Source organism: Rattus norvegicus, chromosome 1 (genome assembly GCF_036323735.1).
Source record: "Rattus norvegicus strain BN/NHsdMcwi chromosome 1, GRCr8, whole genome shotgun sequence".
NCBI lineage: Eukaryota > Metazoa > Chordata > Mammalia > Rodentia > Muridae > Rattus > Rattus norvegicus.
The window spans coordinates 183,509,880-183,524,102 of NC_086019.1; the positions used below are offsets into that span (position 1 = coordinate 183,509,880).

General features: G+C 41.9%; 2 protein-coding genes and 1 long non-coding RNA gene across 3 annotated transcripts in view; 1 reads left to right on the plus strand and 2 right to left on the minus strand.

The window, feature by feature from the left end:
- The window catches only part of Pdilt (protein disulfide isomerase-like, testis expressed), a 294,014-nt gene that overhangs the window by 241,068 nt on the left and 38,723 nt on the right, over window positions 1–14,223 (minus strand). The gene's annotated exons all lie outside the window — the stretch shown is intronic.
- On the minus strand, window positions 363–6,403 carry Thumpd1 (THUMP domain containing 1). The gene is made up of 4 exons (NM_001009688.1): window positions 6,157–6,403; window positions 4,880–5,054; window positions 3,373–3,621; window positions 363–2,376 (listed from the first exon to the last, which is right to left on the minus strand). Exons 1-4 carry the CDS (start codon window positions 6,385–6,387, stop codon window positions 1,970–1,972), a joined length of 1,062 nt encoding a protein of 353 aa, NP_001009688.1. The 5' UTR covers window positions 6,388–6,403; the 3' UTR covers window positions 363–1,969.
- LOC134483776 (uncharacterized) lies at window positions 6,403–7,965 on the plus strand. Its single transcript, XR_010060759.1, has 2 exons — window positions 6,403–6,542; window positions 7,338–7,965. It is a non-coding gene; the product is annotated as an uncharacterized LOC134483776 (long non-coding RNA).

The following is a 14,223-nucleotide window of genomic DNA, read 5'->3' on the forward strand; positions in this document are numbered from 1 at the left end:
TGCATAACAAGTCTTTATGAAGTCACCCCTTTCAAGCAGATTAAAAATACTCTTCATATCAGAAGTATAAATGATTCAAAGGCCAGTAAATGACTTTAACAAAACTCAGTATGAGATAGGTGCTTTAAGTAAATCCTGCAAGATATTTTAAACTTGTATTCTTTGAATATTAACTACTCAGGAATAAATTTTGTATCTTTACTTTTTAGGAATGATGAGCCCGGATTTTTGATACATAATCAAGCATATAAGCATTTTTACAATAAACACACTATACCATAGAAAGACATGTTTATAATAAACACACTATACACATCAGAAGACATTTAATATGGGGCATAGAAAAAATAAGAATGCCAAACTACAGAACAAATTCATTTTTATTTTTTAAAATATCAGTAACTTTGAAAAGCTGAAAGTCCAGCTGTACCAAGAACGAAATACAGTAGAAATATCTGAAACCTGTATTCAGCTTTGGACAAATGTGTCCTACAGGACCAGGCTTAACTCCTTTGTCTGCAGAGCAGGACCAGCATGCTGACCCTCAGCACAGGGATTTGGTTTCTGCGTCTTTATTTCTGTCTTAATTGCTATGGTTTAAACTGACCAGTAAGCTCCTACCCTGCGATCACCTGTAAATAGCACACTGAGAAGTCAGTGACGACAAAGTCAGCCAATCTGAAAGCAGAGCAAAAGTAGCTGGGAACTTAGATCCTAAGAGCATAGCACTGTACAACTGGCAAATAGTCAGTCACACTTGGGACTCAGTGGAGACAAATAAAAAGCCAATCACAGCAAAGTATACATCAAACTCTCAAGTGCAGCGACTTGCCAAGTTCCAGAACTTCCTGTCTGAGCAAACGGTACTTTATCCTCAGGCCCTTTGTCACAGTCTATTAAAAGAAAAGTCCCTCTGTCTCAGAGCAAGCTACAAGAAGGCACCGTGATCTGTTCCCCCTAGTGATACTAAGGCGTATCCTTTTAAGATGGTTTCAATCTCAGACCTGAGTTAACATGTCAAACACCCAAGGATGGTCTAGCCCCGTCTATATTAGCAAGGTAATGCCTATTCTCCTGCTTCTCCCATATCCTCTTGGTCTGTCTTACCAAGCAAGCCTCTAGCTGTGACAGGAAATATATCCTCTCATGTCACTAGCTCTTTACTTAACCAACTTAGCATTTATACTATTTTCTAACATGTATTAAGAATCAAGCACAAACCTATTTCCCAGCCTAATGTTAGAGGCCCCACCTGGATAGTTTGTTTTACAGTAGTCACTGGTCCCGTCTACCCTTCCAGTCTCTCTCTGCCTGTGAGGAGAACTTGAAAGCACCACAAGCTGACAATCCAGAGAAAGTCCAAGTCCAGAGAAACCCTGGTACAGTGGCTTTCTTTTCTGTTTTTGTACTAGGATATGGAAGTGACCCAGCAGTGATTCCTCATCCCTAACCTTATCATAAGCACCCATGGGTCTACACCTAGAGCAGTCCTGTTCTACCTCATACCGTCTCTAAAAAACCTGGAGCAATGAGCCATCAGATTTGCTCTTAACATAAACAAAACAAAACAAACCCAAAAACATAAACAAAAAAAGCATCCCAAAGCGATTCCCACATAATCCACAGTGCCACTTCTGTGTGTAATGGAACGGCAGGGACAGCTGAGCTGTAGAACACACCTTCCTCAGTGTCCTGCTCATTTCCCACTCAGATATTGTTCAGTTCCACATCAGTTGGCAGTGCTCAAGAGGAAACTAGAGAGAGTAATGAGGAGCAGAGGCCAACACCATCCATCCTCCTGGTGCCCTCCCCTAGGAACCAGTACATGGTCTGCACACACCAACAGACAGGCCTGGAAGGGCTTTAACAAAACTGACAAGGGGGGTTGTGAGATCAGCATTGAGTAGCACACAAAAGTCAAAATACATTATCACAATTCCACAGTTGAGACCACCTCCTGCAGAATGACCTAGGAGAGCTCATTTTCCTTTGCCTTGGGTCCTTCTGAGCCTTGACTTTCAGGTTCAGGTTTAGCTCCTCCTTCACTCCCTGCCTGGGTTTCGGACCCTGGCACTGTCTGCCCCAGCTCCTCGCTACTCTCCGGTGCTGCCTGTTGGTTGTTTTTCCCTTTGGGGGGATCATTTTGACTCAACTTACTACCAGGTTCCAGTTGTGCTTCTTTGCCATTTCCCAGCTTTGGGGGAGGCCGTGAGTCCTTTGCACTCTTCACTACTTCTTGGAGGTTGTATTTTCGGAACAGCACATAATCTTTCACAACACTCAGGCAACACACAGCTTTGATGATTTCTACTACCACCGTGTATTCTGGATTAGTGAGATCCACTTTGTTTTCTGAATTGAGGCTGCCTACTATTCCTGAAACAGAAATAGGAGAATGAGCTAAGAAGGAAGGTATCATGAAGCCTGATGGGAGTCAAACGAGGCTTTCATCCCTTACTAGACAGGATTTGTTAAAACTAGGTTTATAAAAAGTCCTTGTTCTTTGTGACTGTCAATCAAATTCCATGAATACTTTTTTGTTTTGTTTATTTCAAGACAGGCTCTCTATGTATCCCTGACTGTCCTGGAACTCACTATGTAGACCAGGTTGGCCTGGAATTCATAACAACAGCCTGTCTCTGCCTCCCAACTGTGGGATCAAGGGCATGGATATGCAGCTCTATCAATGCTTTTAATAAATATGAATGAAACTTGACACATTTAATAAGAGCGCAGTTGGCAGAGTACAGAGATGACTCTGTGGAAATGCATGCACGGCTCTTGCAGAAGACCTACCTGTTCCCAGCATTCATGTTGAGAAGCTAAACAATCACCTGTTGGCCCTAGCTTAAAAGGAAACAGCAGCCTTTTCTGGCTCTGTGGGCACTGCACTCATGTGCAAACCCAAGTAAGTGTGAATCAAAATTCTTCAGAAAGAAAAGGATATCTCCACTTAACAAGAATAGACTGATTTTAACTGTCATTATCTCTAAACAAGACGACTATTTCAGAGGTTTCAACAGACTTAGTATTCTAAATAATCTAAAAATGATATAAATATAGAAGAGAACCTGTGTAGGTTATATGCAAATATCACACCAAAACAGCCAATTTTATGTAAGACTTACCTGAGCGCTCACAGGTTTGGCATCCCTGGGGCATCTAATGACAATCACCCATGGGTATGGACAGACCACTGTATATTCCCAAATATTCAATTTTGATTTGCAAAGACTTCTACCAGAGAATCTACCTCACATGCCATATTAGTGAGAGCTGATATATAAGCTGAAGAAAAAATGTACTAAACAAACATTTTTAAGCCTAAGTTTTAACCAGAGCAGGCTATATAAGATTACTCAGAGAACTTACCTGCCAACTCTTTAATGACTTCTTCTCTATTCATATGGCTGTTATTTCGAGATTTGTATACAATCTGAAATGTCCCTTTGTTTGGGGCTTTAAACCAGGGTTCCAGAAATGTTTCTGCATATTTTTTCATATCTTCTAAAAATGCTTTACATGTACCTGAGACAGGTAACATTCGCAGAATAACCCGTGTCTTCTTTTTCTTGGTTTTGTACATATCCTGGAGAATATGATGCACTAATTTCTCAGGTTCTAAGAGAAAAAGAAAAGAGAAGAAGAAACACACACACAAAAACAAAAAACAACAACAACAACAACAAAAAACCCACATTTTTTTTGCTTGTTTGTTTTTATTTTGCAACTAGTAATTCTCTGGGACCTACCATATATAACTGGATAGTCTTAGAATCAAACTTAAACCACAACGCCTTACTGTTGTTTTCTTCTAATACAAATCAGAGTAACAAGCATTGCATAGCATAAACATTATCTGTACATCACTGAAGAACCTAATCCAATAATTAATGAGTACAGACGGCCAGCTCTCAGCTGGGGAAGAATCCTAGCACCACATAGCACAGCATGACACAGTGATTCACTGGCTACTTCCCAACTAAGACAGCTACTGAGACAACAGTGTTAATATTTTCAAATTAGTGATCATATTTGAAAGCCAAAGGAATTCTATTTCCAGGTCTTAAGTGGATCAGGCCCTCCATTCCTAAATGGTAACTGCCTGGTACTAAGCGCAGACAGAATATACACTTCATTCTACCTTAAGTTACCGAAGGAGGGGTCCGGCACGGCCTGGTCCCTGCTTTTAAGCCAATGCTATGCTCACCACCCTCCACCTCTCCACATTTTTAGGAACCTAAAATAACACCACTTCCAAACTGTGGAATAAGAAGCAAATTCCCCCCCAGGGCTCCAACTGCATATGTAGCAGAGGATACCCTTGTTGGGGCACCAGTGGAAGGGGAAGCCCTTGGTCCTGCCAAGGTTGAACTCCCCAGTGCATGGGAATATGGGGGGGGGGGGCAGTAAGGGGGATGGATGGGGGGAACACCCGTATGGGGGAGGGGGGCTTATGGACAGGAAACCAAGAAAGGGAATAACATTTGAAATATAAGTAAAGAAATATACCTAGTTTAAAAAAAAAAAAAGAAATGAAATGAAAAACTATGTTCAGAAAGAAAGATGAGGGTTCCAAAAGGTCCTGGATTTCAGAAGATCTTAAATCCCTAAATTCAAGCATTCTTTAATAAATGCATTCAGCTTCATAATTGGGAAAAAAAAAAAAAAGCAAATTCCCTGAGTGTGGTATAAGTCACCTGAAAATGTTTTCAAAAACCTGCTCACACTGATACACTGCTAATGGAATGTGTAGTAGTTCCACAGAGTAATTAACAACCATACCCACGAAACCATTGTCTGACCAGCATCTGCTGAAACAGAAATGCCCAGACACAATGGGACTGATGATCTTAGGGCTGTTGTTACTCAGACATACCTATCCCAAGTGTCCTGATGAAAACTACATTATTTGCTCCGCTCTCCACTGACTGGAATCTTCTCAGCCTCTTCTCTGTAGAAGCCTTAATGTCACCAACTTCTTTTTTCAAGGCAGCCTCTGCATCATCATCTTCTCCCTCACTTCCAGAGGGCTGCTGGTCCTTGTCTATAAACTGTTTACATAAAAACCAACAGGCAAAAATTACAGAACAGCTCATGTTCAAACACTGTAATTAACTACTTATGTGAAACCCCCAGTGGCAGAGGTCTCAACGTTGTTGACAATAAATTTTATTAGATTAATATAATACTACTTCCAGATGTACATTAAGAAATAAATTCCCTGTGTGCAGTGTCATCTCACAGGCAGGCAGTATGGCTGTTGTAGGATTAGAACCAAATGTATAAGAGAACTAAACCCCTTACTTCTGCTATAAGAAACAGAGCACACGGATTGGGGATTTAGTTCAGTAGTAGAGCATTTGCCTACAAGGCCCTGGGTTCGATACCCACTCCAAAAACAGGAAAAAAGAAACAGAGCACACAATATGATGGCCAGTGCTTGCAATCCCTACAGCTAGGAAGCAGAGGCCAACTAGAGGTAGCCAGCAAAATCTTCTCTCAAAAACAAAAGGGGCTCTACAAAAAGAGAACTTGAACAAGGCACAAGCAATGCATGAGCAAAGACAAGACATATGCCTAATGCCCAGTTCTCTTTCCTGCGAAGGGGATTTTCAATCAGGTAATAAAAATAACTGAGCTCACTGAAGGAGTCTTTGGATTCCTATTCTGTCCCCTTCTCTCAAGTAATGGGGCCTGCTAAACTACCTTTCTCCACACTTCAGAGTGTGCAGGTGTATACGGAGTCTAAGTAGCAATATCACGGCTGCCAAACTACCATAGGATAAGATCTGGGGTTCATAAGTTTTATTTTCTTAAATGTATTTTCAAGTGCACTTGGAAAACAGCATCCCTATCATTACCTCGGAGAGATCTTAGCTTGTAGCAACTTCGCACCGACGCAAGATCTGCAGTCTTTAGCACACTACCTGGTCCACAAAGGCAATCAATCAATACGTGGGAGCCACTGTCATTAGTCATTAAGAGAACCTATGGAGGCACACACCCACTAGGCAGGCGGCCGCAATAGCAGTCACACCAGGGGCGGGAAGGTAAGCGAGGTCGTGCTAGCACCGTACAGGCGCAGCAAAGCAACTGCCGCCTCCGCTCCCCGGAAGAGGCCCGCGGGCGGCTCACTCTCCCCCAGGCTCGTACCTTTTCGGGTCCGTACATGTCGTCGCCATACTCGTTGAGCAGGCTGTAGGCCTCCTCCACGCACTTGCGCTCGTTCATGTTGCAGGTGATGAGGATGCCCTGCAAGCCGGGCTCCAGCTGCCGCGGTCCGCCTGCGTCACAGCGTCGGGCCCGCTTGGCCGGCAGGAACTGGGATTTGCCTTTGCGCTTTCCGCCGACCGACGGAGGGGACTGCTGGGCTGTGGCCGCCATGCTACCTACAATCCACGTTCCTCGGCGTCTTCGTCTGCGCGGACGCGGGGTGATTGCGTCACACGTACGCGACAATTTGCCAAGCAGTCGGGCAAGGCACTTTCCGATGGCTCAGATTCCGCCCGGTCCTCTCACAGAGTGACAACCGCTTCAAGGTGAAGCCAGGATTAAAACGTAGATTTTGGACTCCAGCAGGGTGTAAAACGTTCTCACAAGGAAATGGTTTATTTACTCATTCATATTTATTGATTTTTTTAAAGTTAATATTTATTGTGCTAGTCCCTGTCCAAGGAGGTTGTGCCATCAGAGGAACATAACATTTATTGTCCTTATAATAAGGTTTCTCAGGAGTCACCAAAGTCTACCATATCACCACGAGGAACAGAAGGGACTTAGTGAAGGCAGACAGACCCTGGCACCATGGGAACATTAAAAACTAAGTTGTAATATTAATTAATACTATATTAATTAATACTATGTTAATACTAGAGCTACTGTATTAATAATCACTTTCTCCATGCTTCTGTTAGGCACAGATGTCCTAATGTAAGAGTGACATTGTAGTAAGATGTTCTGCATGCCCTTGGTTTTGACAGGAAAGTTACATTGCTTGCTTCTGAACTAAACGATTGGGACAAAAGCAATTTTGTTCCAAAAAGATTATCTAATACACACACACACACACACACACACACACACACACACACACACACACACACGCACAGAGGCGCGCAGTGTGGGATGGATTGTAGAAATAACTCAAAAATTAAAAAACAATAAACAAATAATAAGCCAACTCAGCCAGAAAAGACATTTGTTCCCAGGTCTCAGAATCCCAGGACCCCACACAGTGAAAAGAGGGAAGTCAACTCAGCGACCGTCCACTAACGACCATGTGTGTTCACAAACACACATGCATGGGCTTAAAGGTTCTGTAACGTGTTTTCCAGGCACGACAAGGACAGTGTCCATATGAACTCATAGTGACTATGACTACATCCCCAAGACACATCCAAGATCAAGCCAACAAATATCCCAACCTGGATGAGGGGGAGAGGTCTACAAAGTAACACCCCAGCTGAGAATTACATACTACAAATCGATGGCTGCTGGAGTAGAAATATCAGTTTTCTTCAGTGATGTGGCTCCTTAAGGGTTACCCTCGTTGGACTCTACAATCATATACATGCTGGCTGCACTAAGTAGACCCAATAGTTTTTAAAAGAAAGGATACATGACATTAGCAGAAAGTAATGGTTTGTGGGCAAAGGAAAAGAATTAGAGAAAACTGAATGGTTATGGATTTGATTATAATACACCATATGTATGTACAAAATATCAATAAAATTGTAAATCTGCAAAAAAAAAAAAGTTCTGTAACATCCTGGTTCAGGATGCAGTTTAGCTCCTGTGTCCCTGATCCATCAGTAGGGGACTGAGTACAATACATTGTGCCGTCTGCTTGCACCCTCACTGAGATGGACATTTGAAGACGCAGTCAGCTCCCCAGTCTGTGCTGCTGTCCCTGCCTAGTCGGTTCTTGCTGCCTAATTCAAATAAAGACCATGCTTTGCTGGACTCTTGTGCCTATTCGGGTTGTTTTGAATTTTAGAACCCTCACAAGACAGAGGGTTAATTGGAGAAGTGACGTTCTTGATTAGGAAAAGGAAGAATGGTGTCAAGTGCCCGGTGGAAAGGTTGCCCAGACAACCCTAGGTTGGTGGGAGTACTGGGGGATCGTGAAGGGTGCTCTCTTCCCGTTTACCTTCAAACCTCATCCAAGTAAAAGAGGAGAAGAAAAGGTAAAGGTTTAAGAAAAATAGGGAAAGTGTGACATACCTGCCTGGATCTTAGTATAGTTTAGATGGTATAGTATAGATCTCAGTTATAGTATAGGTATGGTATAGTATATAGTCTATATAGATAGACCTTGGTTAGTGTTTTAGAGTATTTAAGTGGAAAGCCTAACACTCAGGTCCCCATATGGGAAAGTTGACGTCTAGAACTTGGGATTTAGAGGAATAAGAATAAGCTCAGCAGGGTTGGGGATTTAGCTCAGTGGTAGAGCGCTTGCCTAGCAATCGTACGGCCCTGGGTTCGGTCCCCAGCTCCGAAAAAAAAAAAAAAACCATATTTGCCAGATGAAAACTTTCCACTCAGACAAAGAAGACTTAACAACTTACCATGTGCACTGGCCTAATTCAGGAAGCGCTGACTCAGTGGTTAAGAGCATGAACAGCACTTGCAGAAGATCTGAATTCCCAGCACTGGAATCAGGTGGCTCACTACCCCTTATAACTAACTCCGGGGGTATCCAGTGCCCTCTCCTGGCCTTCATGAGCCCTTCTTATGTGCACATCATAGCACACACATGCACACACTCACGTACATGCACACGTGTGCGCGCACACCCACACACACATTTTAAAATAAAAGAAGTCTTAACAAAATAAAATAGTTATGTGCTTTAGTTAATGTGTTAACAGGTGTAAGCATCAAGTTCAGAACCACCATCAGCATCCTGAGAGCATTTCAAGCTTCTTTTGAAGGTGATACTATGACAAAAATGGAGGTCATTGGGAGAAAGGAACCCTCTATATACATGGATCATTCCTAGCAGACACTGTACCAAATACATTGAGAAAGATCAGAGAGTACAACAATAACAAAAAAAAAATCCTATTGGAATAAAAAGGCACACGCTGTGCCCAGATATAATATAGAACTAACACCAGCAAAACATCCCTGGCTGACATGAGATAATGGCATAAGTGAACAAAGAATTACACAATGCTCAGACAGGTGAGACTGTCACTGGAATACTGCAATACAACTCAGTTACACTGTGTCGGGATTGCTTTTGGCTCCACAGCTTTAAGGACACAGTCACCAACAGGATTGCAACTACATACTGGCTACAAGTTTCCCAGGCCATCCACCCATCTGACCAAGAGCTAGCTGACTTTCAAAAGAACAACTAACAGGACTCCAAAAAGTGCTCTAGATATTGCTTTAGTTTTGTTACAAAGTTTATAAAAACAACCAAATAAAGAAACACATAGGGCAAGATCTGTAAGTACCCCAAAAGCAGGGCTGCAGCGTCCTGTCCTCCTGGAATCAGCTACTTCCCCCTCCAGGAGCACCATGTGCTCACTAAGCAGAATGTACTCCTGAGTCTTGATCGGATTTTGATTAGATGGTGCTGATTGCTTGAATAATTGGCCTGTTGGTTATATTTTACCTTCAAACTTTCTTCCCCAGAGGTTAGGCTGGCAAGAGTACCAGGAGAGAACTATACCCTATAACGAAGCAGCAGTACAAGGGGAGAATAACAAATAGAATGAATGCCCAGGGCCAGGAATGAATTACCCCTTTGGAGTTGTTTGCCAGTGATGTCTCATAGACCCCCCCAACACTGCAAGCTATTGCGCTACTTAGTTTGTGTTCTGGTGCGGGGGAGTGGGGAAGAATAAAGCACTATGATCAAAGGTAACTTGAGGAGGAAATGGTGTATATCACTTACAGCTTATAATCCATCAAGAAGGGAATTCAGAGCAGGAACCTGGAAGCAGGAACTGAAGTAAAGGCTATGGAGGAACACTGTTCACCGGCTTGCTTTCCAGGCTCACTCAATTTGCTTTTTTTAAAATACACCCCAGGACCACTACCCCCCAAGGGCACCAAAATAAGATGGACCCTCCCAAATCAATCATGAAAATGTTTCTGGGTTTTGTTTAATTTTTGTGTGTGTGGTTTTATATTTGCAATGTGTTTAATGGTAAAGTTTAAAATGAAAGAGAGAGAGAGAGAGAGAGAGAGAGAGAGAGAGAGAGAGAGAAAGAAATTGCCTCCATAGACTTGCTTATAGGCTAATTTGATGGAGGCATTTCCCCTATTGAAGTTCCCCATCCCAAGTAACTCTGGCCTTTGTAAAGTTGTCAAAATTAACTAGTAAAGTTACTGTCTAGAACTTGACAGTAAAATTTATTGCCAAAGACACCACATACTTGAGTCTTAGAACTCAGAGAAATCTAACTGGTGTTGACATGAAAATGCCATCACTATAATGACATGAAAATAGCTGTCATAGACTGCAAAGATGGTGTGCACACTACTGAAGAAGACTGATCCTCAGTCTCATCCAGGCTTGAACCCTGCAAGTTGCAATCGCATACTGGCAAAACATATAATAGTGGCATAGACATCATGGAAACTAACAAGCTCTTTCTAATTGGATTTAAATTCACTCCACGAGATGAAACCCATACAAATTTACTCCTTATAACTTATTGTTATACCCATAGATTAGTGAGAAAAAAAGTGGCCCAGTTGGATTGTTGCTACTTGATAGGCAGAAAGGTGATTGTTTTATAGTTTTACTGTTGTGAACAGACACCATAAGCAAAGCAACTCTTGTAAGGACATTAAATTGGGGCTGGCTTATGGGTTCAGAGGTTCAGTCCACTGTCATTAAGGTGGGAACATGGCAACATCCAGACAGGCATGGTGGAGGAGAAGCTCAGATTTCTACTTCTTTATCTGAAGGCTGCTAGCAGAATACTGACTCCAGGCAGCTAGGATGGGGGTCTTAAAGCACACACCTACAGTGACACACCTACTCCAACAAGGCCACACTTACTCCAACAGGGCCACATGTTCTAAAAGTGCCATTCCCTGAGTCTCCATATGCTTGTTTAAACATATGAGTCTATGTGGGCCATTCCTAAACATAGCATAATGCAAAAGTACACTTAGTCTCACTTCCAAAGCCCCCATAGTCTATAGCAGTCTCAACAATGTTAAAAGCCCCAAGTTCAAAGTCTCTTCTGAGATTCATTCAATCACTTAACTATAATCACCAAAGCAAGACAAGAAACCAGCTAGGCAAACTCCAAACCGAGCATCTCCATGTCTGATGTCAAAGCAGTCTTCAGATCTCCAACTCTTTTTTCATCTTTTTTTAAAGATTTATTCATTTATTATATATAAGTACACTGTAGCTGTCTTCAGATACACCAGAAGAGGGCATCAGATCTCTTTACAGATGGTTGTGAGCCACCATGTGGTTGCTGGGAATTGAACTCAGGACCTCTGGTAGAGTAGTCCGGTGCTTTTAATCGCTGAGCCATCTCTCTAGCCCCCCTCTTTTTTCATCTTTGTTGAATACAACAAACTTCTTTCTCCTGGGCTGGTTCCACTCGCTGTTAGCAGCTTTCCTCAGCAGATAGCCCATGGCTCTGGCTTCTCGCACATCTTGGGCTTTTCAAGGAAACTTCAATATTACAACTTCTGTTTCAATGTCTGAGATCCACACATGATCTTCTGGGCTCCTTTTCCTAATCTGTTGATTGCCATTTTGTCCTACTGACAGTGTCCTTTGCCGTATAGAAGCTTTGCAATTTTATGAGATCCCATTTGTCGATTCTTGATCTTAGAGCATAAGCCATTGGTGTTGTGTTTAAGAAAATGTCCTCTCTGCCTATATGTTCAAGGCTCTTCCACACTTTCTCTTTTATTAGTTTCAGTGTATCTAGTTTTATGTGGCGGTCTTTGACCCACATGGACTTGAGCTTTGTACAAGGAGATAAGAATGTTTCAATTTGCATTCTTCTATGTGATGACTTCCAGTACCATTTGTTGAAAATGCTATCTTTTTTCTACTGGATGGTTTTAGCTCTTTTGTCAAAGATCAAGTGACCATAGGTGTGTGGGTTCATTTTGGGCCTTCAATTCTATCCCATTGATCTACCTGCCTGACTCTGTACCAATACCATGTAGTTTTTAATCACGATTGATCTATAATATTGCTTGAGGTCAGGAACAGTTATTCCCCCAGAACTTCTTTTATTGTTGAAAATAGTTTTTGCTATCTGTAGAGGGCCGCAATAACATTTGCCACCACTAGATGGCGATGGCTTCCACTGCGCCCCACGTGGTAGGCCAGGATAGCCTCCGCCATTACAAGATGGCGCCAGCCTTCGCCGCGCCAGCCGGCCCCCCTTTCAGGAAGTTAACTGTACGCATGTGCAAGAGTGCCTTCGTGCCAGGTCTTTGCCCACTCTGGGGCATGCCTTATGAGATCATGGGTAACAACCAATCAGGTGTGGGTGCGCCGCACTAGGGTTTTATAAGCGCGCCATGTTGGCGCGGCGTGGCTTTTCCTCTTCTAAGATTAATAAAGTGGTCACAGTAAGGATTTCTAAATGTCCCCGTGCTCCTTGCCACCAAAAAGTCGCGCGCGGGACAGCTATCCTGAGTTTTTTTGTTATTTCAAATGAGTTTGCAAATTGTTCTTTCTAACTCTATGAAGAATTGAGTTGGAATTTTGATGGGGATCTCATTGGATCTGTAGATTGCTTTCAGCAAGATGGCCATTTTTTACTATATTAATCCTGCCAATCCATGAGCATGGAAGATCTTTCCATTTTCTGAGATCTTCTTCGATTTCTTTCTTCAGACACTTGAAGTTCTTGTCATACAGATCTTTCACTTCCTCAGCCTGTTTATCATTTGAGTAGAGGAAGGCTACTGATTTGTTTAATTTTATATCTAGCCACTTCGCTGAAGTTGTTTTTCAGGTTAAGTAGTTCTCTGGTGGAACTTTTGGGGTCACTTAAGTGTACTATCATATCATCTGCAAATAGTGATATTTTGATTTCTTCCTTTCCAATTTGTATCCCTTTGACCTCTTTTTGCTCTGGCCAGGACTTCAAGAACTCTATTGAATAAGTAGGGAGAGAGTGGGCAGCCTTGTCTAGTCCCTGATTTTAGTGGGATTGCTTGAAGTTTCTCTCTATTTAGTTTAATGTTAGATACTGGTTTGCTGTATATGGCTTTTGCTATGTTTAGATATGGGCCTTGAATTCCTGATCTTTCCAGTACTTTTATCATGAAGGGGTGTTGAAATTTGTCAAATGCTTTCTCCACATCTAATAAGATGATCATGTGGTTTGTTCTTTGTTTATATAGTGGATTATGCTGATGGATTTCTGAATATTGAACCATCCTTGCATCCCTGGGATGAAGCCATTTTGATCATGGTGAATGATCATTTTTATGTGTTCTTGGATTCAGTTTGTGATAATTTTATTGAGCATTTTTGCATGGATATTCATGAGGGAAATTGGACTGAAGTTCTCTTTCTTTGTAGGATATTAGTATGGTTTAGGTATAAGCAAATTGTGGCTTCAAAGAATGAATTGGGTAGTGTTCCTTCTGTTTCTATTTTGTAGAATAGTTTGGACAGTATTGGTATTAAGTCTTCTTTGAAGATCTGATACAATTCTGCACCCAACCCTTCTGGTCCTGGGCTTTTTTGATTGGGAGACTTTTAATGACTGCTTCTATTTCTTTAGGGGTATTGGACTGTTTACATGGTTTATCTGATCATGATTAAACTTCGGTATTTTGTATCTGTCTAGAAAATTGTCCATTTCCTCCAAATTTTCCAGTTTTGTTGAGTATAGGTTTTTATAGTAGGATATGATGATTTTTTAAAATTACTCAGTTTCTGTTATGTCTCCCTTTTCATTTCCGATTTTGTTCATTTGAATACTGTCCCTGTGCCCTCTGGTTAGTCTGCCTAAAGATTTATCTATCTTGTTGATTTTCTCAAAAAACCATCTCCTGGTTTTGCTGATTCTTTCTATAGTTTTTTTTTTATTTTGTCTCTATTTGGTTGGTTTCAGCTCTGAGTTTGAAGATTTCCTGCCATCTCTCCTCTCGGGTGTATTTGCTTCTTTCTGTACTAGAGCTTACAGGTGTGCTGTCAAGCTGTTAGTGTATGCTCTCTCCAGTTTCTTTTGGAGTCACTCTGAGCTATGAGTTTTCCTTTTA